The 26,908-nt window shown below is 40.0% G+C and overlaps 2 protein-coding genes across 7 annotated transcripts in view; one reads left to right on the top strand and one right to left on the bottom strand.

Annotated features, from left to right (window-relative positions):
* Nucleotides 1-395: 395 nt before the first annotated feature.
* LOC124540692 (dynamin-like 120 kDa protein, mitochondrial) lies at nucleotides 396-10,066 on the bottom strand. 2 transcript variants are annotated; one of them, XM_047118364.1, is made up of 19 exons: nucleotides 9,751-10,066; nucleotides 9,094-9,313; nucleotides 8,729-8,864; nucleotides 8,195-8,335; nucleotides 7,535-7,624; nucleotides 6,933-7,084; nucleotides 6,188-6,369; nucleotides 5,971-6,081; nucleotides 5,772-5,901; nucleotides 5,599-5,697; nucleotides 5,025-5,156; nucleotides 4,592-4,737; nucleotides 3,815-4,170; nucleotides 2,930-3,411; nucleotides 2,696-2,784; nucleotides 2,490-2,571; nucleotides 2,134-2,268; nucleotides 1,267-1,336; nucleotides 396-560 (listed from the first exon to the last, which is right to left on the bottom strand). In XM_047118364.1, the coding sequence occupies exons 1-19, from the start codon at nucleotides 9,777-9,779 to the stop codon at nucleotides 496-498; spliced, it is 2,847 nt and encodes a 948-aa protein (XP_046974320.1). In that variant the 5' UTR covers nucleotides 9,780-10,066; the 3' UTR covers nucleotides 396-495. The 2 variants fall into 2 exon arrangements, with proteins under 2 accessions (XP_046974320.1, XP_046974321.1); XM_047118365.1 differs by having other exon boundaries at nucleotides 8,195-8,308.
* Nucleotides 10,067-10,271: 205 nt separating this feature from the next.
* Nucleotides 10,272-26,908, top strand: part of LOC124540742 (EH domain-binding protein 1) — a 32,119-nt gene continuing 15,482 nt past the window's right edge. For 2 of the 5 annotated variants that reach the window (XM_047118441.1, XM_047118436.1), the window contains exons 1-12: nucleotides 10,272-10,482; nucleotides 15,174-15,229; nucleotides 20,181-20,295; nucleotides 21,263-21,358; nucleotides 21,558-21,669; nucleotides 22,289-22,470; nucleotides 22,565-22,682; nucleotides 22,767-23,294; nucleotides 23,380-23,537; nucleotides 23,991-24,126; nucleotides 25,811-25,877; nucleotides 26,341-26,470. In XM_047118441.1, coding sequence (XP_046974397.1) covers nucleotides 20,192-20,295; nucleotides 21,263-21,358; nucleotides 21,558-21,669; nucleotides 22,289-22,470; nucleotides 22,565-22,682; nucleotides 22,767-23,294; nucleotides 23,380-23,537; nucleotides 23,991-24,126; nucleotides 25,811-25,877; nucleotides 26,341-26,470 — 1,631 coding nt within the window. In that variant the 5' untranslated portion in view covers nucleotides 10,272-10,482; nucleotides 15,174-15,229; nucleotides 20,181-20,191. Of the gene's footprint in view, nucleotides 10,483-10,505; nucleotides 10,622-15,173; nucleotides 15,230-20,180; nucleotides 20,296-21,262; nucleotides 21,359-21,557; nucleotides 21,670-22,288; nucleotides 22,471-22,564; nucleotides 22,683-22,766; nucleotides 23,295-23,379; nucleotides 23,538-23,990; nucleotides 24,127-25,810; nucleotides 25,878-26,340; nucleotides 26,471-26,908 lie in introns of those variants that run through there. The other 3 variants (XM_047118440.1, XM_047118438.1, XM_047118439.1) reach the window with 3 other exon arrangements.

The following is a 26,908-nucleotide window of genomic DNA, read 5'->3' as shown; positions in this document are numbered from 1 at the left end:
TTTATGTGGATAGATCATCAAAAAATTAAAACAGTATTATGTAAAGTATACTTTTAATTGAAAACATAATCGTATATTTACTTCAAATTGCTATGGAACAATAAAATCAAACAAATACATGCAAACACACACTACACCTTTTATGTTTAATATTTGCAACATTGGGTAAATCTTTGCAGCATTTACTATTATTTTTTTTCTATTATTTAATTTACAAGTGGTAAAGATGCAATGATCACACTTTAAATATGTGGAAATAGAAATAAAAAACAAACATTATTAATATAGTACTCATAACAATAATATGTACATTTATAAATAACAATTCGGAAGATATACACTTATGTGGTTTTTTATATAGTTTATGATATTCTGATAAGCAGTAAAACAAAGTATATTTTGTGCAGCTTTTATTATAAATATAACTTAGTTAGACATAATATCAACAATAATACATCGCAGCGAGCAAACAATCACCTACACTATACATTTACACTATTTCTCCTTGTTCAGAGCCTCTATGAACTCTTCTAGCTTCTCTTGAACTTGTCTTACGCGCTCTGAAACAAAAACACAGTCAATATTACAGAAAACTCATGTTTAATTTAAACAGAAATCATCCTCCTGCCATTATCCTAATTTTATTTGGGGTCGGCGCAGCATATCTTCTCCTTCCATACTTCTCTGTCAGACTTCATCTCACAAGTAACATTCTTTCTTACCATATCGTCTTTCACACAATCCATCCATCGTTTTTTGACGTCCTCTACATCTATATCCATCCACATCCATGCTCAATTTAAACAGAAATATATTTAGTATTTGGTGCTCAAGTTTGGAAATAGTTTTTTCTTTGATTAAAGATTATTATTAGTTAACAAGAGTATGTAAACAACTACAACCTTGATATGTCATTACATCATATGACATTTAGATAATCTGTTCTAAAGATATGTAGGTGAAGTTCTTATCGAAACTTTGGAAGAAAAATTAATTATCTTTATTAAATCTTTAACTATCATAATAATAATTTACAGAACATCTTTTTACATTTTCGTCTTTTTACATCTGAGATATATAGTTTAATAAACATAAATGATTATTAGTAAGATATCTCTGAGTTAAAAAAAAACTATTTCAGTGCATAATGACAATCATAATTATGTAACATCTAAATAAAAAAAGAACATCAATTTATTTGTAACTCTATTGTACTTTTTATTTATTTTTTATAAAGAAAAATAACATATAAAAATAGTTACTCACTTAATTCCTCTGCAAGTTCTACTCTTCTACCGGATATAAGTTTTTTCTTTAGATCTGGATCTGCTGCCATCTTTAATAGTAAAAGCACATTTATCAATCAATAAATCAATCAAAATATTTATTACTCTAGTAGGCTCATAAGAACTCTTTTAAATAGTTATGTTACAGTGTTGAAAGGATTCTACCAAGAAGAACCATGAATTTTAATCACATAAAGAAGAATTATCTTTCAGTAAATAACAATTATTCTTTTGTTTTTATTTTTAATATCTTGTATTGAATAATATGCCTTTTTATAATCATTATTTTTTAATATGAATATTTTTAATCATGTTTGAAACTTATCAAATAAGAAGAACATCTTAATCTTGTTACACTGGTTGTTGTTTTAAATTTGACCATGAATAAGTAAGTATAATACTTTAATACTGAACAAAGTATTTTTATTGAGATATTATATTAGTGTCTCAAGATAAATCTATTTTTAGCTCTTCGAGAAGTGTAACTGTATTAAGTCATCACCTCTGAATGCGATAAAACAACAAAAAAAGTACAACAACAACAACAACAGGCTGTAAATTCCCATTGCTGGGCTACAGGTCTCCTGTCCCTTTGAGGAGAAGGTTTGGAACATATTCCTCCACACTGTTCCGATACGGGTTGGTGGAATGCACACGTGGCAGAATTTCGATGAAATTTGTCACATGCAGGTTTCCTCACGATGTATCCTTCACCGCTGAGCACGAGATGAATTATAAAGACAAATTAAGCACATGAAACAGCGGTGCTTGGTTCGAACCCGCAGTCATCGGTTAAGACGCGCGCGTTCTAACCGCTGGCCCGAACGGATGGCTTGGAACAGCTCACCTCGTCGAGCACCTCTCTCAGCTCGCGGTCGAGGCGCGCGGCCTCGCGGTTGCAGATCTGCTGGCGCAGCGCGTTGGCCGACGCGCGCAGCGCGCCGCACACGCGCCAGAACATCACCACCTCGCTACACTCCTTCTGCGGGGGGGGGGGGGGGCACTGTATCAGGTATACTGTACATAACGATGATCTACTTCTAAGCGAAGGCCTGTCTTTATCAAAACCTAAATAGGCGTTGGCTTACGTACGACTTTAGTCTATGACAGTTAAAAAAAAAGATCAGCCGAAAATACTACTTCCATAAATAATGAAACTGTCCTAAAACTCAATATTATTAATAATAATATACAGTAAGTTACCTCTCCGCCGTTCTGCTGACTGTACAAGTAGAAGCTCTTCTTACAATCTCTAGCTCGAGCCTGTGCGCGAGTTAAGAAATTCCTGAAGCGAAAAGTAATATTTTTTTAGTATACACTGTGTTTATAACCTAGATAGATAGAGTTGACAGAACATTTATTTTTCATTTTAAAGACAGAAAAAAATTAAAAGAAATCTATGAGCATACTTAAGGTAAACCGGTTTCCACGTCTCTCGAATGTAATCGTTATCGACTTCGATGCCTCGTCGTCTCAAGTTGTCCCTGACCGCAACCACCTGGCAATATTATCAACATTTTATTGGAACACAACCCTCTGTCCGTTTCAGCCACTGGAATATATTACTTATTAATAAGTAAAGGTTTTTGTGATACAATGAGTAAGTATATAAGTTGTCACACAAAGCCGGCAATCGTTCGCACCTCATCGTAGGTGAGCGTGGGTCGCGCCGCGCCCAGCTGCTCGAGCTCCTGGCGCACGTGCGCGCGGCGCTGCTGCTCCTCGGAGGCGCTGGCCCAGCGCAGCCAGCGCTCGCGCCAGCCGGGCCCCGTGAGCGCGCGCAGCTCGGCGTCCACGGCGCGCAGGCGGGCGTGTAGCGCGTCGTCCATGAGCGCCACGGCGGCGTCCCAGTCGGCGCGCGAGCGCACGCAGGCGTCCTGCAGCGCGGACAGCTGCAGCACGCGCAGCACGTCGAGCGCGCGCTCCTCCCACTGGTGGCGCGCGAGCGCCTCGTCGGCGGCGGCGCGCTTGACGGCCTCGTAGGCGGCGTCCGAGGCGCCGGCGCGCGCCAGCAGCGCCTCGAACTCCTCGCGCAGCGCGTCGCGCCCCGCGCGCACGGCCTGCGCCGACAGCGAGCCCTCCGCCCACTCGCGCAGCTTGATGTCCACCGACGTGTTGAACTTGTCTAAGGGCGCACGGGTTAGTAGCCAAACGATAGGCCGGCTAATGTGGATGGGAGTAGTGCTAAAGGATGAAAAGTTCCCAAACTAATGTATACTACGTGTGACTCTAATGTCGACGGTAGTGGCCCTCTCTAAAAACGCTAATATCGAAAAAATTATATACAATTATGGTACAATATTATGGGACGTAAACTGCCGAAGACTACACAACTGTTACTGTAATATCGTTTTAAAACTCTTACTAAAATCGAAATCGTAGGGATCGAGCCATATCATGGTGGAGCCGGCGCCGGCCTCGTGGCCGTACCTCACGTGGCGGGGGATCGACGCCGCTGGGGACGAGGGGTCGTTAGCGGGGCGGCGGGGGCGGGGCGGTGCGGGGCGGTGCGTGGCGGCGTCACTCACCCATGTCGCCGTGCGCGGCGGCGGCGGCGGGCAGGTAGATGTCGGCGAACACGTGGTCGGCGGCGGCGGCCCACAGCGCGGCCTGCAGGCGCAGCTCCCAGGCGGGCGCGGCCACGGCGGACAGCTCGGCGGACTGGTCCAGCAGCTCGGCGCGCGCGCGCTCGAACAGCTCGTCGCGGTCGAGCTCGCGCGTGCGCGGGAACGTGTTCTTCCACTCCGTCTCCAGGTTGAAGCGCATCGCCTTGAAGGCGTCCGCCTGTTGCTCCACGGAGTCGCGCACCATGCGCCAGAAGCAGTCCGCCACGCCCAGCGCCAGGTTGCGCGTCGTCACCTGCGCCGCCGCCACCATGCCGGTCCTAGAGGGGGGGGGGGGGGCGTTTTAGTGCTGCTTTAGTGTTTTAGTGTGGAGAGAGAAGGGGGGTCGTTTTAGTTTTTTTTTTTTTTTTTTATGGCATAGGTGGCAAACGAGCAGGAGGCTCGCCTGATGGAAAGTGACTACCACCGCCCATGGACATCTGCAACACCAGGGGGCTTGCAGGTGCGTTGCCGGCCTTTAAGAAAGGAGTACGCTCTTTCCTTGAAGGTTCCCATGTCGTATCGGTTCGGAAAAACCGCCGGCGAAAGCTGGTTCCACAAAGTAGTTGCGCGAGGCAGATAATGTCTGAGAAATCGCGCTGTTGTGGATTTTCGGACATCAAGGTGGTGCGGGTGAAACTTAGAATTTTAGTGTTTCAATGTGGAACAAGGAAGACTGTGCCGTGACGGGGGGATACTAACTTGAAGAGTTTGGACGAGCTGAAAAACCTCTCCTCGTATTCGCGGATGCTCTGGATGGAGTCGTCCTTGCGGCTGCGGCCGGTGACCACGGCGTAGTAGCCCAGCGCCTTCATTGGGAACAGTTTACCCTCCAAGATACGACGGATCTATAAAAGAAAATTTAAACAAAACTATTTCAGTATAGATAGACTACCTAACCAGATCAGAGACACATTCTTACCGGTATTCTTCCACAAATCACATTAAAACATTTACGAAGAATTTTTAAACTCCTTTAACTTCATCAATGTTTACATAAAGTTAACATTGAATAGAAACCAATTAAACAATCATATAATGATATTGAAATCAGTAACCATCTTACCATAAAGAATCCCATTTATCCCGTTGAGTACACATTTGTAATTAAAAACAAAATCTTGTGGTGTCTCACCCGGTTGGGGTTGGCGAGGTTTTCCTCGGCGAGGTCGACCTTAGTGAGCACAAAGATCGTCCGCTTGCCCTGCGGGTCGCAGGACGCCACCAGGTCTGTCACGTTGCTTCGCTCCGCATCCACTGACCCATCCTGGAAATTATTTTGTGATACACAGTTACAACTTTTGGGGGACTTAGGTGTCATATAAAGAAAGTTATTGGTAAATGGGGTTTAATTTAGAGTTTAGCCTTGCGACAATGGATGACAGTTATCACAAAATGTATTCTGTAACACCTTGAATTATTCATCATCAAAAGTATAACACCCCGCCTCCACTGGTGACAGGAAGGCTGACTTTGGTAAAATAAATTTCTGTTTAATTAATTCAAATGCAAAAAAGGCACGTTAACATTCAAGCAAATTTTAGAGAAATCACTGAATTTTCAGGACTCACCACAAATATTATACGAACCAATAAGCTATTAGATTAATTTTGATATTGTAGTAACTTAGTTTTGGATTAGTATGAAGCGGAACTTCAAATTGTTTTTTATCAACCTGTCAAATAATTAGGATGAATGCATATACAGACCTGTATGCACAGAATGATGGCATTAGGATTGTCCATGTACTGCTTGGTCATCTGCTTGATGGCGTCGCGCGTGTCCGCAGCCATGTCCACCGTCTGCGTCTGCAAGGGAAGCATCGCGCCAGTGAGACCGGAGCGCTGGGGGGGGGGGGGCGGAAGGCGGGGGGGATACTCACGGAGATGACGCCGGGCAGGTCTACGAGCACCATGCGCGGCAGGCCGGGCCCGCGCACCGACATGGCGATGACGTCAGTGGACACCGTGCGGCCGCCGCGCACGCTGTTGCGCATGCGCATCTCCACCTCCCTGCGGCGCACGGGCGTTACTCGACACGCGGCACGGCCGTGCGGCGCGCGTGCGTGAATACATACTCACTTGCGCAGATCCGCGAGATCAGACTCCTTGTTGAGATCGAATTCCCGGGAGGAGTCCCTGAACTGCGCCACGTGGTAGGGGCCCTCCGACAACGTCACTTTCACTGGCGCTCTGAGAAAAGCAAGATAATTTAAAATTGACAAGGATAACGAAAGATACTTCAGATTTCAATGGCTTGGTAACCGGAGTTCCGCGGTCCCATATCTCTGGTACACACCTGGTGCACATCTCTCCGGCGCCCCGGGGGAATATCCTAGCCTGGGCGATCATCTCTAGTACGGAGGTCTTCCCCGCGGACTGGTCTCCAACTACCACCACACGCGGCAGTCTGCCTGCCTCGCCGGCTTCCCAGCCCGCCAGCTCGTCCAGCACGGCAGAGTACATGTCGATGAGCGAGCGCTGTAACATACCATTATGCCTCTTAAGAATATGTACAGAAGTATCAAATTCAACTGCCAATAAGTTCTATTTAATGGCTTAGATATTATGTATAAGCCCAAATTGTGTTGGGGTTTCTTAAAAATACATTTAACATTGCCATTATGCCTCTTAAGAATATGTACAGAAGTATCAAATTCAACTGCCAATAAGTTCTATTTAATGGCTTAGATATTATGTATAAGCCCAAATTGTGTTGGGGTTTCTTAAAAATACATTTACAACTAAATTTGAAACAACAATTTAGAAACTTTGACATTGTACAGCAATGAGTACCTTTACTTACTATATTTAAAAAAATAAAAGAACAGATAGATGAAATGAACAGTTAAACAATTGTTGACTGATTGCTTTTTTAAAGGGGAGGGGAGTCTCTCACTAAATAGTTACTGAAATCTTGACACATATATTTATTATTTTTTCGATTCTATAGACTTAAGAACTATTAAAGACAAATATTTTATTATATTCATTATAATAAATTTGAAAATGGTTTATGATATAGAGATGAGGGTATGACAGACCTTCATCTTCTTGGCCGGGGGTTGCCTGCCCTGCCTGAGCAGCATGTTCTGCTGCCTCAACTCCCTGTTCTCTTGTTCCAGTCTCTGGAGCTCCCGCTGGTAGCGAGCTTGAAGCGTTAGCACTTCCTGTTGTAAGGCGTGCACTCTTTTCTCTGTTTAGGAGATTTCATTACACAATTTATAGTGTTTTATGGCTTTTATATGTTCTTTCAAAATTATTTATTTTAGAATGAAATGATCTATGAGAGTTTTGTGCATAAATGTGTAATTATAGTACATTTCAATGGCAGAAAGAGTAAAGATAATAAAATCTTGAGTTTTTCATAATCCATGTGTTTTGTTAATATCTCTTTTAAATTATGCAAGACAAGGACTCTTTGATTAAAATACCTATTCGTAATACAATTATTTTTCTATGTTCTGAATACAACTTCACTATTACACAAACCACCATTATAACGTAAATACATAATGATTGCTATGGTTCCTTTAAATCTCAACCAATGACATATTTTTAATTCAAGGTCACAGGTATTCTTACTCCTCCTGCCATTGTAATTGACTATATGCAATTTAATGATCGGATATGTTAATGTGCATACCATATGCAGCAGCCTCGTCAGCAGAAGAATTGCTGGATTGACCTGGTGCCGGTTTACTCTGTAAGTTGTTCACAATCTTCGGTGCTGGTTCTGTGAATAGAGAATTTACTAAATTAATGTTGAGGTGTGACTTTTTCAAAACTAAATAGTTGAACTAATGGTTTTGAATTATAAAAAAAAACATAAAACTTTATTAACAGCATAATGGACTGATTTTGATTGTTACACATTGCATCTTGTTTAAGGCTCGAGAATTACTTTGGGATTTTAAGATAGATGGACATTTATTACTAACGACATAACAGTTACAGGGTTATACATTTTTTTAACAAAATGCAATTTTGTAAGCCAAACTTTGGAATAGTATTTTTATAAAATGAATTAAAAATGTTACGATGTTAATGATGGATGAATCTGCATACTATATACAAAAAGCAATATTTAAACTCTTTTATGTCTTAACTTATTTACAATAAAATGATACAACATTTTGTTGCAAATGTATATGTAATGTATTTTAGGGTAACAATACAAAAATATTAATAAAACTTTAACCTACCTGAACGAAATACTATCAAACAGTGACCTTTTTTATGACTCTGATGCATTATATATGTAGGTGCTAGAAACCTGTCTACTCCATATGGATGGCAGACTCACCAATTTGACTGGCGTTGTTAGTAGCCGCTGCCGCAACCGCATCCTCGTAGCGCTGCGCGAGCCAGCCCCTCAGCTCGGCCGCGCGCGCCATTCCCGCCTCGCGCAGACGAGGATCTGAGGTCAGCGACAGCGTCAGTGGACCTAGTGGTACACACTCGGTCATGCTAGCAACCAGCTTACTTAAACACTGACTTTAAGCTCTGCTCTCTCGTGATCTGAACCGGTGGACATCACTAACTTTTTATTAGAATTAGAAATATACTTGAAACTAATAAAATTCTAGATATCTTTTACTGGATGAGCTTTACACACTAGTACTGTACATGAATATCATGTTTATGAACAAGCTGTGTTATTTGAGAAATGTTTTTGATTAGAATTAATACACAACTTTTCCATAATTTAATTTTGAAACTAAAATAATACTGAAATGTGGTTGATTATTGAAACATTCCTTAAATACCTACAATAGAAAAATGTAGTGCATGAGTAATTGAACTACATGTGATCCCAAAATATGTTTATAGTACATACCTATCTGTAACTGGTCACCGATCTTTTCCTTTGCATTAATGAGTGTTGTGGTGAATTTGTCCCATTGATCATTGTCTGGTAGAATCTCATTTAGCCACCCCATATCTGGCAGACCATCTTTCCATTCGACATATTTCTGAAAAATTTAATAACAGTATTTAAATTGTCATGTGATATAAATATTTAAAAATATATCCATTTTAATATTATACAATTATAAAAAAATATTAATTGTATAATATAATTTTTTTTGCAATGAAATATTGTTACATAACATACACTTTTCAATTTAAATTTTCAGCTTTTATATCTGTAATATAAGATATATATAAATGTATGAATAAAATTAAATAATTAAGTAATACCTTATTCAAAGTCATGCCTCCTCCAACAGCACCACCTAGTAATAAGTATCTAATCTTAAGCATCCCCCTTACAGCCCTTGCGACCAGCATTCCATATTTTCTTCTTGGAATGTGACTAGGATCTATTGGCTTATGGAGAAGTAGACTGCGTCCAGTATATATAGAGAAGGCAACAGCTCTTTTGTCTACACATGTGAAAGATGATTTTTTGAGAGATGACCTGAAATTAAAGTGGTAAAAAAATTAAAAACTGGATCATTGGCACCGAGAGGGCTGTCATTTATGAAACATAATATTATAGATCTTAAGTAATAATGCAGTATTTAGCGGAATAGTGCTGCTTTGATGAGGGATTATTTTATCTTAGACTTGATAGTTTCAAACAAATATTATAAGAATTTTCTACAAAACAGTGCTGTGTAAGTAAGGATTTGATCTTTAATCACATTAATACCACTCCTATTTAGCAAAATTGAACGTTTGTCGAAATAATCAACATTAAATTTCTATAGAAAAAAAATGTGATCTTAAATCATAAACGTTGAGTACATTGATCGAAAATATTATAAATCGTTCAAGAAATTTGATTTTCAAATAGTGATTTGAGTTTTGAATGTTTATTGTTTCTATTTTAATATGTTTATTAGTAATTATTACCTCATACGATGATTCAATATTCTCGACATGGTGTTGATCACTTTTTAAATAATATTTAGGGTTACAGAATATCGATATGTTTTAAAACATAATAATGAAGGTTAATATTTTAACCCCAACAAGTTCATAACCTATGCCGGTTTATTTATGAATAATTAAGATGTAATAATCAATCACTTTTTACTAAAGAATAAGCAATTAGGGTAAATATATTACACAATCAACATGTAAATCATTATAGATCACTTCATATTTTGAAAATTTGACAAATTACTGACTGATCGCAAGGGCAATTTTCATTTTCTTTGACGTTTCATTTTACTCTGTAGTTATTAGTCATCAATTGACAAGTACTTAATTTAGATTCTTAAAAAAATTTTACTGTAATAATGAAGGATAATTTAGTAATTAAATATTATTTATTACTAATTTTAGATGCTTTTAATGTAAATATGTCTTTTTTATTTTATGTAGCTTAAAATTCACTTATTAATAACATTAAGAAGTGGCAACTCCGTATTTGGAAAAACGTCAAAAATGGTCTGAGATTCGCTTTTCGCTGTAGTGTTTGATAAATTCACGTAAAAATAAATCGCTAATTATTTTTTTCTCCTATCGTGACATCAGCCACAGTGACGTTAAAACATATTGGTGATCAGTGATTTTACGATTTAGTTTTGAGTGTTAAAATGACCTCTGTAGTTTGATGACATCTCATCGAAATATCGCTTTGTGAGTATACCAAGGCACCGTGGTGGCCCATATCAAGGTTGGGCGGTGTTTATTCTTCATTAATTAATGGAGCGGTGGGGTTTTCGACCAGGAAACGATGATATCACGGTCGGTGCTTTGAACTTTTATCTGCAACGAGGTAAAATCGTCTGCATTCTGCTGTATAGGGCTTCTTTCGTGTTATTTTTAGCTCGTGCACTACGTAAATGTAAGAGCGTCTTGTGTTTGCGTTATAAAGATCCTTTTATTGCGAGTGTTGTTTCAGTCTGTTAGGAAGTTAAGTCAAAGTGTTAAACACTGAATGTGTGTGTATTGATTGATACTGACCTTCTTAAATTAAATTATACATTCGACTGATTGTCACCGATATAATGGCAAAAGGTCTTAATCAGTAACATATGTAAATGAAAATTATAAATTATTAATATTAAAAATATAATAATTACAAAAACAATCATATTGCAAACCACAGAATATAAATAAAATTCTAATGAATAATTTTTCATGGCGTTAAGTCCAGGAAATAGTGATTAAAAGGCCATTTAATTATACCCAAAGGTCAAAACACTTTAATATCAATAAAAAGTTAGTTACAGTAAAATGACCTTAGACATACAAGTTTTGCAAAACTATCTATGTATAAGTATGTGTAATGTTAATAAAGATGAATAGTAATCAATAATAGGCATGATTTACAAAGAATGGTTTTAAAATTTAAATAAATAAATTTTATTTTTAATTTAGAATGGCTACAAAAAATCAAAGACAGTATTTTAATTAACATCTTAAAGTAATTTTACATATCCTATACTTCAGTTAAGTAGAAATATATATAATTTAACATTAAAATGTACATCAATTTGGAGATTAATGAATGATATTTGCATCTATCTTTCAACTATTTTAAATATTTACTATGACATAATCATCCAAGAATTCACAATACTGTCATACTGCTCTTTCAAATGGTCATCTAATATACTTAACTGTTTAAATTAGCTCTCTACAAAGTTATTTTGATTAACTTTACACATACTTTCACTCATAATTTTATATCTTACATGAAATATTAAATAAATATTAAAAAGTTGGTAACCACATTACCAACTTAAATTGTTGCAATATGTATCAATTGTTACTATTTTCTCCTGAGATGTTAAAAATAAAGTCTGAATCAGTACTATCCTATCAACTTCTTTTAAAATGCCGAGTGGTTTTCTGGTAATAGACAAACTGTCAAAACTTGAATGGTTATCCTCTTTATCCATAATGAATACTGGAATATTCCAAATATTTTTTCTATGGACAGAAATGACTGAGTTATATGACTATTTTACTACATGTAAAGATATTATAGGTAAACATCTTGCGGTAACATCAGAATAGCATTTAAATGAATATTTAACAAATTAAATACACTTAGTTACTTGTTAGCTGAACTTAAGGTCAATATTTGTGATGTAAAAAATCCTAAATGAGAATTGCTAAAATAGATCTTGCTAAGCTTGAAATAGAGTTGTGATTATAATAACTTAATATTAACAATGATGTCATCAGGATAATGTAATGGTGTGATATATTTTGAGTGGGAGTAGGAATGCAACGATACTATTGTGTTTAAGTTTATTGATAAGTGGGAAAGTAAAGTTTTTAGCTTGCATTCTACCACTGGGTCAATGCCTTTTTGCCTTTTTGCAATGTCAATGCCAAAAAAATTAACTTAAATAAGTATCAATTTGTTTTGATAAATGTGATTTATATTCTAGTGAAAAATGAATGAGTATATATAATGTAGTATAATACAACTATACATCTACTTTAATGTACATTTGTAGTTGCTCATCAGTGTAGAGGCTAGTTTATAAGGTTTCTGGTTTGTATAGTTATTTTTTAATTAATTCTCAATAGTCAGTAGAAGAGCTGAGATGGCCCAGTGGTTAGAACGCGTGCATCTTAACTGATGATTGCGGGTTCAAACCCAGGCGAGCACCACTATATATACACATCAACACCGTCTAGGGATATTTTGTATAAAATTCTTAAACTCAAAAAATCATATCCGGTTTTAAAATCTTTTGATGAAAGACTATTTTGTAAACCTTCTTGGACGATTCTAAATTTGAATTTGAAAAAAATAAAAAAAAAAAAAATTTTTACGCGACATAATGGTAGCGATGGCCGAAGGTTTCGTTTACCTACCGTCATATTAAGATATTTTTTTGTGTCCAATTTAAGTTTTATAACAAGTTATCGATTAATTTCGAGTTATACCTATTGTGTGCATCATGCAGCGGTGCCATTTAACGAGAGAAGAAATGCAAAGGGCAGGAGGCTTGCTCCAAGCTGGGGCTACTCAACAGAGAATTGCTGAGGAGATTGGAACCAGACAAAACGTCATATCTAGGTTATGGTCACGCTACCGTGCTACTGGTGAAGTGACTGAAAGATATCCAGGTGGGAAGCGCATAACCAATCAACGACAAGACCGATATTTGCAAGTTGCCGAGAAAAGAGAACCAAATGTTACGGCACTTCAATTGGTTCAGAGGCTCCAGCCAGAGGACCAGTCGCTTGTGAGTGACCAAACTGTAAGGAGAAGGCTGCATGAAGCTAACCTTCATGCTCGCAGACCGTTTCGTACTCCAGCACTACGCCGAGGAAATCGTGGACGACGACTAGAGTGGGTTCGTGTAAATTTGCTCCCGGTTGATAACCAGTGGTCTGTAGTGCTGTTTACCGATGAATCCCGGTTCGGTTTCCATCCCGATACACGTAGAGTACGTGTTTGGCGATTCCCTGGTCATGATAGCCGTCTGCAACATCTTCAGAAAGTCCATTCATACCATGGCGGCATAATTATGGTTTGGGCGAGAATTTATCTTGGTGGAAGAACAGACCTCGTTTGGATCAGAAACACCATGGCAGCCAAAAAATGCCGTAACGAGATGCTTGTGCTAATAATTTAGCCCCATAGACTAAAAATGGGCCAAGAATTCACGCTTATGAACGATAGCACCCGTCCGCACACAGCGGGAGTGGTGAAGAGATGGTTGTAGGAACAAGACGTATCGGTCTTAGGCTGTCCCGCTCAATCACCTGACCTAAACCCCATAGAGCACGCGTGGGCCATACACCAAAGAAGGGCTTCGAGGAATTTTCCTGCAAATATTGCGACGGATGAGCCACTTTTTTGCATCTTAGTCGGACCTGGGACAATATACCGCAGCAAGACTTGGATAACTTAATCCAAAGTATGAAAAATTGTTGCAGGACGTTATAAATGTCCTGGATAGTTTTACAGACTATTGATTTTTACATGACTATTAAAAACAATAACTTTTCTACTTTTTTCACATTTTCTTGAGACAAACATTAATTGTTAGTTTTACCATTATTTTACGTTTTTTCTTTATTTAAGAATAAAATTGTTTACGCAAAATAATATGGTTTATTTTTTATTCTGGAATATAGTCAGATAAATGCGCTTTATAAAAATATAAACATGTTACGTGTTATCTTTAATAAATTTTGAAATAATTGAGTAAATTCAAAATATCCCTAGACAATGTTGATGTGTGTATATGTGCTTAATTTGTGTTTATAATTCATCTCATGTTCGGCGGTGAAGGAAAACATCGCGAGGATACCTGCATGTGTCTAATTTCATCGAAATTCTGCCACATGGGCCTTCCACCAACTCGCATTGGAACAGTGTGGTGGAATATGTTTCAAAGCCTCTCTTTAATGGAAGAGGAGGCCTTATCTCAGCAGTGGGAAATGTAAAGGCTGTTACTTTACCTTACTTCATTAGTCAGTAGAAATCCAAAATTTGAGAAAATTAATGTTTCCATGCCTTAGTATAATATATAATGCTTTCAAATACCTATAATGCTCTTGATTCTACATGTGAACTATTTACTTTTCTGTTTGAATGCATTTTTAATAATAAGTAATAATGTAGTATTAATAATAAGTAGTATTCTTTATAGACAGTTGAAGTAAAAATAACAAAAAAATTAATTTTTCCAATTTCAAAAACACTGACACTTGGGTTTATGTAAGGATTCCTATACATCCAAAGTTTAGGAATTTAAAAGTTATGGTAGATTAGACTTTTAATAAGTCTATTCTACCATTACTTTTAAAATGAATGATGAATCTTCAAAAACATTAGATGTCTATTTGGTAGTTGTACATTTAAATATTTATAATCTAAGTAATTCAAGACTGGCTAGTGAGATATAATTGAGATTACCAGAAGTTTAGTTTACATGCATCATAAGTGAGCTTTAAAAACAAAGTTAATATATTTAATTATAACCATTTAGTACCCTAAGCCACCACACATACTTCTCGCTATTGCTGAATTTTTGACCGTTTCCTTTTGATTGGCTACTGCTGATATTGAATTAAATGGCCATACATAGATCACACATTGCAAAATATAAAAGATCTTGACTAAAATTACAACTATTGGAAGTTAATCTCTGAAATCAATTAAATATGAGCTGTTAGTGTCCATTCCATTATGTTGTAAAACTCCGTCTAAATAATAATTTGTAAACCGCTAATACTATTAATAAAGTATTATTAAATCAACATTAATTGTGTAAACAGGATAAAATGTTAATATTTAACTTAATTGACAGTGAAATAATGGTCACTTTATCTAAATTATACTTCCGTTACAGAAGCGAGAAGATAATGCGCCGGCGCAGATAATCGCAAGTGCACAATAATATCAAATGTGAGTTGTTCTATGATATTACACAATTTTCTAAGTATACTTAGAGTATTAATAATAGATTTAAGATAGCGACGGGTCTGCTGATATGGTTTCGTATTTATAAAAGATAGATATCGAAGTTTCTGTTATTACGATTTTTATCTAATACGAATTTGTTCCAAACAAATATAAAATACCGTGAAGTAAATTTGTAGCGTTAAATATTGATCTAATGATTGGTTTAATATTTCATTTACAATTGACTCAGTTTATATAAAGTTACGTTATTATAATTATATTATTATATAAAAAGTAACTTGATGTCATTTTAAATGTGCGCTTAACATATAATATAAAATATTCATTTGTATATTAAATTGGTGTTTTATCGAAATCAATTACAATTTATTACATTTAAATATAAGTAGGTTTGATGTTAAGTATGCACTAATACCTAATTCTAATTATAATTAAAAAGTATTTAAATGAGCATGTTACTTCAGATGAAATTATCTTTTTATTACAATGGAACTCCAAATATTTCGTATGTATTCTTATATGGACTAGTCTTTTCGTCTTGAATAACTTTAAATGGGGACTTTTTCTAATATGAATATATTATTATACGATATGATAATGTGAAAGCTATGTTTAACATATACTATCACCCGATCGCTTGACTGGGCCATAAGTAAACCAAAAACGAATGGGAAGGATCTAAATTAAAAAAAAAACTGTAATCATCTGAAGATAATAGCACGTCGATTGGTAGGTTCTTCTACGATGCGTTCAGTGGTTTTCAAGTGGTCAACATACAAATAAATCAATCAGTAAGTATATATAGAGTTATAATAATAACTCGTCCGATGATTGCACTTTAAAACGCGTGTTCACTTATTATATACCGATGTAAATAATTAAATTACAATAAACCGTTAGTATTTAATAAATTCATATAAATAATTGTCTGTTAATAGTTGTGATGATTTACGATTCTTTTTCTCTCTCCGATTTGGAAATGAAGACATAGAGATAGAACCTGCTGCACATATATAATACACGTATACAAATCTATAGTAATATTATAAATGCGAAAGTAACTCTGTCTGTCTCGTCATCATCACCCCGTAACCGTCCACTGCTGGACATAGGCCTCTCCAAGTGCACGCCACTGTGGTTTTTCTCCGACCTCCGACCTTCAACCGTCTTTCTGTCCGTCTATCTGTGCTCTTTCATGGTCATACAACTGGACCAAATTCCGTGAAATTGAATTCCAAGGAATATACTACTACATTATGCCTAATAACGGCAAACCTCTAAAACGCGAGTGAATCCGCGTGTTAAAACTAGTTCACTACAAATTCTCCTGCGCAGTTGGCTAGTCTCCGTTTAGAATGTCTGTTGTGACCAAAATCGGTCAGAATTACGTCATAATCATCTTTAGTCATGTAATTTATTCATACATTATTTTTAAAAAAATTTTTAGTAACTATGTATAAACATACTAAGGATAAAAACAATTAATTAAAATATATTGTGTTCGAAGTCAATAAATATATTTAATAGTGTCCGTATTACGCCGATACTCTGCGAAGTAAACATATATTATGTTTCGGATCAATAGGTTAATAATTCCAATCAAATAAAGAGAAAATGTTCTCAGAATACATGTATTTGTATTTTAAGCTTCCGAGCAATCTTTACTTTTCAAACAAGCTCACAGCTCATTCCACAACGTTACTTCAAAGCGGATTGATGGCACACAGACTTCCTCACGATGTTTTCCTTCAGCACAGAGCAGAAGAACTTTGTGGTACTTATAGGTACAATTTTGAACTTACAATCAACATTTCAGATTTAAGTATTCTGAGTCATCTCATCTCAAGATTTTCAAATCCTCGTTTAAAATCTACTACTAACTAAACTAATGCCACTGAAGGATATATATGAGTGACGTAAGCATGTCATTTCGTATCGTATACAAAACGCAATAATTTGCAACACAGTTATCGATTAGTCACAAAATAACCGTTCAATTTTAGCGTTATGCTAAACCGCTATCAACAGCCTAAGCGAAATATAACTGTTTTGTTACAGTTCATACACATGATAAAAAAAATCTAAAATTCAAACGTCATTTTAGTTATCATTTTTTTTAAAGTTCATTAAACTTAAGAAATATTTAACGTTTAAAAACTTCCTACTAGATAAAGAACTGCATTTTTCTATCTCGGCAGTGTTCAAGTGACGCGCAAAAAATCAATTAGATTCTTGGCCAATATCCCATTCTGTAAAATGAGTTAAACTCATGTAGAGTTAAATCCGCCGACCTTAATTGGAGCAACCTAATGATATAAAATCCAAGCCGTCTCAAGTAGATACGGATAGAAAGATAGTCATTTAAGTTTTGTAATTAATGATTAATGAAAATGATATTTGATGTCTGTAAGGAAAACAAAAACATAGATCAATGGGATGTTTGGTATATGTGTAAAAAAGAGTTAAGCAAAAGTCCTAGAGAGTTAATATCATGGGAAAAGGGGCAAGCGAATGATTTTGAGTGTTGTTACTTGAATTTCAAAGTCAAGTTGCGAATATAAAAAGCTTTTCATAAAAAAAAAACTTAAGGTTTTGACTGCGGCAGTGTGAATATTTAACTTTGACCTTGTTGGACCGAAATACTTCAACAGTGTTTACCGCGTTTTATCTCGAGGGTCATTGACCTAAATACCGTCTGCGAGATGCATCTCGTAATACAATGTTTATTGAATCGGTTCTAACTATCATCTGTAATTAATGATTAATTTTTCTTAATGCCTAACTGAAGAAAACTACTGAATAACATAAAACATATACTAGAAGATCGCGTTTCGGAGGTTTCCGTATATATTAATATACTAGTTGCGCCCGCGAGTTCGTGCGCGTTTGGATTTAACAAAAAATATATCGTTGTAGCCCAAGTTACTCCTTATTACATCGACTATTTGTTAGTGAAAGTTCCGTCAAAATCGGTCAAATCAGCCTTTTCGGGGATTAGCCGGAACAAACAAACGGAAAGACAGATAGGACAAAAATTGTAAAAAATATTATTTCTTTATGTCCCGTGTATACATATGTGTTCAATAAAAAGTGTTTATCTTAATATTACAAAAAGACACTCCAAGTTAATTATAAGTATAGAAGATACTGTATATGTAACTGCGCTTCGCAGATTCACGCGCTGTAAATTCAGATTAGTGAAAGCGTGAATTTCATGTTATTTTCTAAATAAAACCGTTTTGAATTATTACGAATTTCTTGTATTAGTAATGTTACATTTGTTTAATGTAAGCTCTCACCGGCCAACTAATCAATAAGTGTATCTCACTTAAAGAGATTGGGGTTTATGTCACACTATTCAGCTGCGAATTAATAAACTTACTTGACAGTTTTATATATTACAAAAAGTTACATAAATATTGCTCCCACTGCTACGCACAAGCACAATTCTGTATGTCCTGGTTTAAATCCACAAGTAACGGCTAAGATTTATTAGTTTTATCCATCGTCTGTTTTGATACTGTTTACATTCTTAGATGTTATTCATGAAATAGATATATGTTTATATGTTGGTATATATCACAGTAAATTTGTGAGGGTCATTAGCTAGATAGATTGTACAAGGAGCGTTTAATCTATACTAGTATTAGAAATGAATGTAACTCTGTTACCAATTCACGCTTAAACCACTGAACCGATTCTGATGAAAATTTGGTATGGAGATAGTTTCTAGGATAAACGCTACGTTTTTACCGTTTTTGGAGTGGTAGATGGTATAACTAGTTTGCTATTAAACGTGTTATGTTCCGATAGTTGTATAATATTTTAAGTTCATTTAGTGTTTATAATTAAACTTAAATTGCTCAGTTGAAAAAAATACGCGCTGTTGATAATATTTCAGCAGTCAGCAATCTTGATTTAATATAAACTAACGAACTTTACAATAATCCGGTATCATATATATCTAAGGCCTTAGCTAACTTTGTTTACGTAAAATATTTGTTCAATCATAAACATGTATGTTCCAAGGTTTAACTTTGTAGTTATCTGAGGACTATATAATACACTTATATACGATTTTAGTACCTATATTAGGTACATACGTATCGTATCGTATAGCTGTTTGTCGTATATTTGTTTAAGAACTGTAATGGCCCAGTGGTTATAATTCGAGAATCTTATGCTATGATTACGGGCTACTTTATGTTTATATTTCATTCCGTGTTCCGCAGTGAAGGCAAACATGCGTTAGGAAATCTCTCACATCATAACATAGTATAAAACAGTCGCTTACCGCTGTATGACACTATGTATGCTTAGATCTTTCAAAATCGATGCTTTTTTTATGTATACAATACATGGACAATAAAATAAAGAAACACAGATAATTTTAGAAGTTTCTACAGTGATGATTGAGATGGCCCAGTGGTTAGAACGCATGCATCTTAACCGATGATTGCGGGTTCAAACACAGGCAAGCACCACTATATGTATGTGCTTAATTTGTGTTTATAATTCATCTCTTGCTCGGTGGTGAAGGAAAACATCGTGAGGAAACCTGCATGTGTCTGATTTCATCGAAATTCTGCCACACGTGCATTCCACCAACCTGCATTGGAACAGCGTGGTGGAATATGTTCCAAAGCCTCTCCTTAATGGAAGAGGAGGCCTTATCTCAGCAGTGGGAAATGTACAGGCTGTTACTTTACTTTTTTTACTTTACTACAGTGATGTCGTAAATAAACAAATTCTGTCGTATACAGTATCAGCTTTGCAACCGTGCAAAGCCGTGGTGCGTCGCTAGTGTGTCTAATTTTAATGCGCACGTGCCGCGCGTTTCCAGCAATCCGCATTGGAGTTCTGTTGTGGAATTATTTCTCAACTTTCTTATCTACTTTATGGTTGTATGACTTTGATTATATTAAATTTTTAGATTAAACAAAAATGGCGTCGGTGTGGAAGCGGCTTCAGCGGGTCAACAAACGCGCCGCAAAGTTCCAGTACACTGCCTCCTACCATCGCATTGACGTTGAACTTACGCCGAAATGGTAATGTCCTACCATTACTTTTATTAACACAACTATTGTGTAAACTGCGATTCGAATCAACTGCCCGTATCGAATAGTACCGCAACGCATTTTACATACTTGTGGTTAAGGAAGTTTACACAATATCAAAATCAATCAACAACTATATTAAGTGCAGCTACGACCTGTTCGGAAAGTAGTTTCTATCGAGAAGATCTCAGTAAGAAACTCAATAGTTAACATTTAAAAATACAGTCGTGTTAGTTTCAAAATCAAAATATACTTTATTTAAGTAGGCTTTCACAAGCACTTTTGAATCGTCATTTAACAACTATTTTAAGTGAAGCTACCATCGGTTCGGAATGCAGATTCCAAAGAGAAGAATCATTTCAAAATACAGTCATGTTAGTTAAATACAATTGTATATGTATGTTATATGTCCTGGCTGGAAGTCAAATATTTAACCTACACTATGTACATATGCAGTCCACTGCCTTCTTTGGTATGCGTTCCGGTCAGATTCGATGCGGTGCATTTGATTTGAATCGTACTTTATTGCCGTTCACTATTTGTAAGAAACTTATTAGTAGAATAATATATATTTTTATACTAAATTTATTTTGAATTTTTTTTTCATTATTAGCTGTGCCCGCGACCTTGTACGCTTTTAAATATACTCGTAACAAAAAAGATATTATTTTAGCCTAAGTTACTCCCTAATATATCAGTTGTCTTCCAGTGAAAGTCCCCTCAAAATCGGTCCAGCCGTTCCAGAGATTAATCCAGAATAAACAGGCAGACAGACTGTCAAAAATTTTAAAAAATGTTATTTTGGTATATGTACCGTGTGTAAATACATATCCACTGAGTAGAAAAGGTCAATTTTAATATTACAAACAGACACTCCAATTTATTATATGGAATACATAAAACGAGGTTGCATTGTAATTTGCGATCCTAAACAGGTTTCGTAATGTGATGTTTACAGGAAGCCGAATAAATTAAGCATAGTATGGACTCGTCGATCGAGGCGCGTGATCACCGAGCCGCTGGAATGGGAACCGTCTCTCAAGGATCCTTTGAAGTAAGTCGAGATCCTAGCTCATTGATAAAATTTATCAGATTTTTTTTAATGAATGTTTCTAAAAATAACTTAATCTTTTGTGACTGGTGTTTGCTTGTTTTCGGTGATTTATGTACATATGTCTGCTTTATTATTCGTAGTCTTTCTGGAGGATGTTGACTAATGCTGTAATATAATTGTTAACATTAATTGTTCGCAGAGGCTCAGTAATATTCACAGTTCCAGAGAATCAGACGGTGGCCGTGACGTTGTTCCGTGACTCGCGCACCAACGAGCTGGAGGACAAGGACTGGACCTTCGTTCTCGAGGATGTAAGTCGATACTTTAGAACTGTAGCAGGAATTATAGGAGTTTCATTCCAAGAGGGATATGTGAAGTAAGTAAGGACCTAAAACACACCCCATTGGGACACCGTCGGTACATACATACAGTCATACATATAACGCATTTGCGGCTGATATGATTTTAAAATTACTCCCAGTGCAAGAATTGATCGAACGAAATAAATTTCACAGCTTTACAAAATTATGTATACTACGATACAAATTAGATGTAGCATCGGCAAAATTCGTAAAACCGATTACTGCCAATATACACAACCAATACGAATAGTCCCCTATCGCGCCATTGGGCGCTATTTGTCGCTATATTTTCTCGCGTCAGTTCAACCCAGGAAAGAATATATTAAGTCATATGATATTAGACGTTGTTACGTTAGTGTAAAGATCGTATTCACATGAGAAATAAATATTGCTAATGTGTTCGGTTTTACGAATTTTGCCGATGCTTCATCTAAGTTGTGTTGTGTTGTGTTGACTATACGTAGTCGTATTTCGATTCGATCGGATAGTGTTCCCGTGGATAAATGGTTCAATAGCTTCGAGTAAATCTGTGCCCCGAAATACCCTAGCTAAGGGCGAGTGTGCGCAGGTGTCGCCGACGGGCAAGCGGCGGCGCCTTGCGGCGAGCGCGCTCAACCTGCGGCGCCACGCGTCGCTGGCGCCCGCGCAGCGCGCGCTGCGGCTGCCGCTCGAGCCCGTGTCGCGCAAGCTGCGCGCCGCGCGCCTGCACCTCACGCTGCACTGCGTGCTGCTGCGCGAGGGACAGGCCACGTGAGTGCGCGCCCCGCCCCCCGCCCCCCCCGCGACAAACACACGCTCCCCCCCCCCCCCGCGACCGACCCTCATCCGCCTTCTCTGTTTGCAGGGACGAGGATATGCAGTCGCTCGCGTCTCTGCTGTCGGTCAACAACAACTCCGATATCGCCGTGCTGGAGGACTTGGATGAGGATGACTATACGCTCTCTGACAACTCTACTAGACAGGTACATCTTAATACATGCTAGATGTTTCGTGATTTTTCTAATTCTGTTGACAAATTAAACGTGAATATATGTCTCACTCCCCAGATGCTGGATCTCCGTCAACAAATGGAAGAAATGACACAAAGTCTCACTAACAGTGACATAGCGGCGACTCCCAACAGCGTTCAAAGTCTCAACTTCGACAACTCCCGCACTCCGACCGCCCCCATGACCCCCGAGTCGACCACGCCCACGACCCCCGTGCCGCCGAAGGAAGTCGAATTAGATTTGAAAATAAATGAAATATCAAATGTAGCGAAGTCGAGACCGGAGTACCTCAGCAACCTAACGAAGCTAGCTATGAAAAGTGAACTGCCTAAATACACTTCGACACCAAAAATAATTCCAGAAAAGAACACTGAGGACCTTAAAGTAGATAACTTGAAAGGTGTAGTGTTTAAGCCCAAGACGATCGCGAAAAGAAACCTTAAACCGTTGGAGTTGAAAACAAATTTGAACAACATCAATTTGGACACGAACGACAACGAGAGGGAGGAGGACACTGACAAGACTCCGGTGGCGGATGTCGACAAACTGCTGCCTTTGAAGGTTCTGGAGAAAGATAAAACTCCAGTAAGTAGGAAATGTTAATATTCATTATTAAATGATTTTATTTACCGTACTTGTATAATTGTATCGCATTCCTCTCGACTTCCAGACGCTAAACGGCAAATCTGTCCAGGTGCAAGACCTGCTCGAGTGGTGCAGCAACGTGACGCGCGAGTACCGCTCGTGCCCGGTCACCGACCTGACCACGAGCTTCCGCTCCGGGCTGGCCTTCTGCGCCATCATCCACCACTTCCGGCCCGAGCTGATGTGAGTGCGGCTAGCATCGACTTTGTTGTCAAAGTCAAGTCGTTATACTTACTTATGAAGTATTTCTATTAAGAGCAAGCGTTGTTCGCATAGTCATATATTGACACAAGTCTTTTAATTTAAAAAATTAAAGAAGTATTCAGTAAGTAAGTACTCAGTAAACAAAACCAGTCGTTTATATATACAAGAAAAATAGATGGACCAAAAATAGTTCCTTGAGGGAACCCAACAGTAACTGTATACTGTATACGATTCTAGTTGGCACTAGGAATAACTAAATGAGATCATATAAATAAAATAATGATCCGAATCTAATACGTATGCTACGGTTTTCTAAAAGATTTATGTTAATTCACCATAGTCAAATACATGTTAATTGGATCCGGATAAATGAAATAATACATTTTCATATATTTTCTCAAATAATTAATATGAGCCACTGGCGTGCCGCAGAGACTTCTCGGGGCTGCAGGCGGAGCGCGCGGAGAGCAACGTGCGCACGGCGCTGGACGCCAGCGCGCGCCTCGGCATCGCGCAGGTGCTCACCGTGGCCGACGTGTGCCGCCCGCCCGCGCCCGACCGCCTCGCCGTGAGTGTGCCCCCACCCCCGCCCCCGCCCCCTCGCGCAGGTGCTCACCGTGGCCGACGTGTGCCGCCCGCCCGCGCCCGACCGCCTCGCCGTGAGTGTGCCCCCACCCCCGCCCCCGCCCCCTCGCGCAGGTGCTCACCGTGGCCGACGTGTGCCGCCCGCCCGCGCCCGACCGCCTCGCCGTGAGTGTGCCCCCACCCCCGCCCCCGCCCCCTCGCGCAGGTGCTCACCGTGGCCGACGTGTGCCGCCCGCCCGCGCCCGACCGCCTCGCCGTGAGTGTGCCCCCACCCCCGCCCCCGCCCCCTCGCGCAGGTGCTCACCGTGGCCGACGTGTGCCGCCCGCCCGCGCCCGACCGCCTCGCCGTGAGTGTGCCCCCACCCCCGCCCCCGCCCCCTCGCGCAGGTGCTCACCGTGGCCGACGTGTGCCGCCCGCCCGCGCCCGACCGCCTCGCCGTGAGTGTGCCCCCACCCCCGCCCCCGCCCCCTCGCGCAGGTGCTCACCGTGGCCGACGTGTGCCGCCCGCCCGCGCCCGACCGCCTCGCCGTGAGTGTGCCCCCACCCCCGCCCCCGCCCCCTCGCGCAGGTGCTCACCGTGGCCGACGTGTGCCGCCCGCCCGCGCCCGACCGCCTCGCCGTGAGTGTGCCCCCACCCCCGCCCCCGCCCCCTCGCGCAGGTGCTCACCGTGGCCGACGTGTGCCGCCCGCCCGCGCCCGACCGCCTCGCCGTGAGTGTGCCCCCACCCCCGCCCCCGCCCCCTCGCGCAGGTGCTCACCGTGGCCGACGTGTGCCGCCCGCCCGCGCCCGACCGCCTCGCCGTGAGTGTGCCCCCACCCCCGCCCCCGCCCCCTCGCGCAGGTGCTCACCGTGGCCGACGTGTGCCGCCCGCCCGCGCCCGACCGCCTCGCCGTGAGTGTGCCCCCACCCCCGCCCCCGCCCCCTCGCGCAGGTGCTCACCGTGGCCGACGTGTGCCGCCCGCCCGCGCCCGACCGCCTCGCCGTGAGTGTGCCCCCACCCCCGCCCCCGCCCCCTCGCGCAGGTGCTCACCGTGGCCGACGTGTGCCGCCCGCCCGCGCCCGACCGCCTCGCCGTGAGTGTGCCCCCACCCCCGCCCCCGCCCCCTCGCGCAGGTGCTCACCGTGGCCGACGTGTGCCGCCCGCCCGCGCCCGACCGCCTCGCCGTGAGTGTGCCCCCACCCCCGCCCCCGCCCCCTCGCGCAGGTGCTCACCGTGGCCGACGTGTGCCGCCCGCCCGCGCCCGACCGCCTCGCCGTGAGTGTGCCCCCACCCCCGCCCCCGCCCCCTCGCGCAGGTGCTCACCGTGGCCGACGTGTGCCGCCCGCCCGCGCCCGACCGCCTCGCCGTGAGTGTGCCCCCCCCCCCGCCCCCGCCCCCTCGCGCAGGTGCTCACCGTGGCCGACGTGTGCCGCCCGCCCGCGCCCGACCGCCTCGCCGTGAGTGTGCCCCCACCCCCGCCCCCGCCCCCTCGCGCAGGTGCTCACCTGGTCTCGAGGATGATGGAGTGGTGGTCCTGGAGCAACAGAGTGGAGACTCTAATAATTATATTATAAATTAATTTAAGCATATGCATGTCTGACCTTGAATCGATTGTTTATTAACTCTACTACAAATTATTTTTATCGTACCATGTGTGATCAACATCATGTAAAATTCCCTTTCAGATAATGACGTATCTGTTCCAATTACGAGCGTACTTCACGGGTAACGAGCTGCAGGTGGAACAACTTGGTGAGTCAAAATTGATATCTTACTCGAATGTAAAGACTGGATTTTTATGGAGCAGCCAATAGCAGTTACTTTAAAGCATTCGTAAACGATCGTTTTTTTTTTATGTGAGACAACATCACATACATTACTCTGATCCCAATGTAATTAGCTGAAGCACTTGTGTTATGGATATCAGAAATAACGACGGTACCACAAACACCCAGACCCAAGACAACATAGAAAACTAATGGTAATCTACATCGACTAGGCCGGGAATCGAACCCGGGACCTCAGAGTGGCGTACCCATGAAAACCGGTGTACACACCACTCGACCATGGAGGTCGTCAAAGTTTTTAAAATGTTCATTTATGAAAGTATTACAGAGTTACTAGGAGTTCCTCAATGTCACTGAAAAAGCTGTTTTGGAACAATATTACGAAATTCAAATTTGCATACATTACCTTTTACGTTTTAAATACATAGGCAACGATGAAACGGAGTCCTCCTACATGGTGGGTCGTCACGACACGGACGCGTCCCTTCCGGCGGAGCTGTTCAGCCGAGAGGTCAGCACGAGGCGCTCCAGGAACATGGCGGATAAGCCGCGGCCCGTGTGAGTGGTTTGAGATTATTAATTAATAATATCTGCGCAATTTTAGCATAAAAACAAATACCTTACCCCAAGAAGACTTTTGACTTTGCCTTTGAAGTCTCTTGTACTTACAGTGATTATCACAGATTCTATCAAACTGATCAATGTGGCTGTTAATATACAGTAATATAGTAATAAATATATAGTGACTACTGTGGGTATTCCTACTTTGTTAAAAACATCCCAAAGGGAGTCTCAAGTTACAATATTACAAATAAAACGAACAGCTATCGTTTGTCACATATAAACAAATTTAATGTCTGTAGATTTTGAACTCCAATTACTCCAAAGTAATATGACATATGACAGAAACTATGGAAATTATAGTAGACGAGAGGTATCAATATCAGTTAGTTATCTAATTTATCTAACCGCGTGTGCTGCGTTGCTGAGTCTTTC

The sequence above is a fragment of the Vanessa cardui genome, chromosome 26 (genome assembly GCF_905220365.1).
Source record: "Vanessa cardui chromosome 26, ilVanCard2.1, whole genome shotgun sequence".
NCBI classification, from domain to species: domain Eukaryota; kingdom Metazoa; phylum Arthropoda; class Insecta; order Lepidoptera; family Nymphalidae; genus Vanessa; species Vanessa cardui.
This window is presented reverse-complemented; position numbering and strand designations above follow the sequence as displayed.

Coding starts and splice junctions, on each gene's coding strand:
- LOC124540692 (XM_047118364.1), bottom strand. CDS start 9,779: ATGTCGAGAATATTGAATCATCGTATGAG. Junction 6,370..6,932: donor CCCCGGCCAAGAAGATGAAG/GTCTGTCATACC, acceptor GGTATGTTACAG/CGCTCGCTCATCGACATGTA. Junction 5,902..5,970: donor GATCTCGCGGATCTGCGCAA/GTGAGTATGTAT, acceptor CGTGCGCCGCAG/GGAGGTGGAGATGCGCATGC.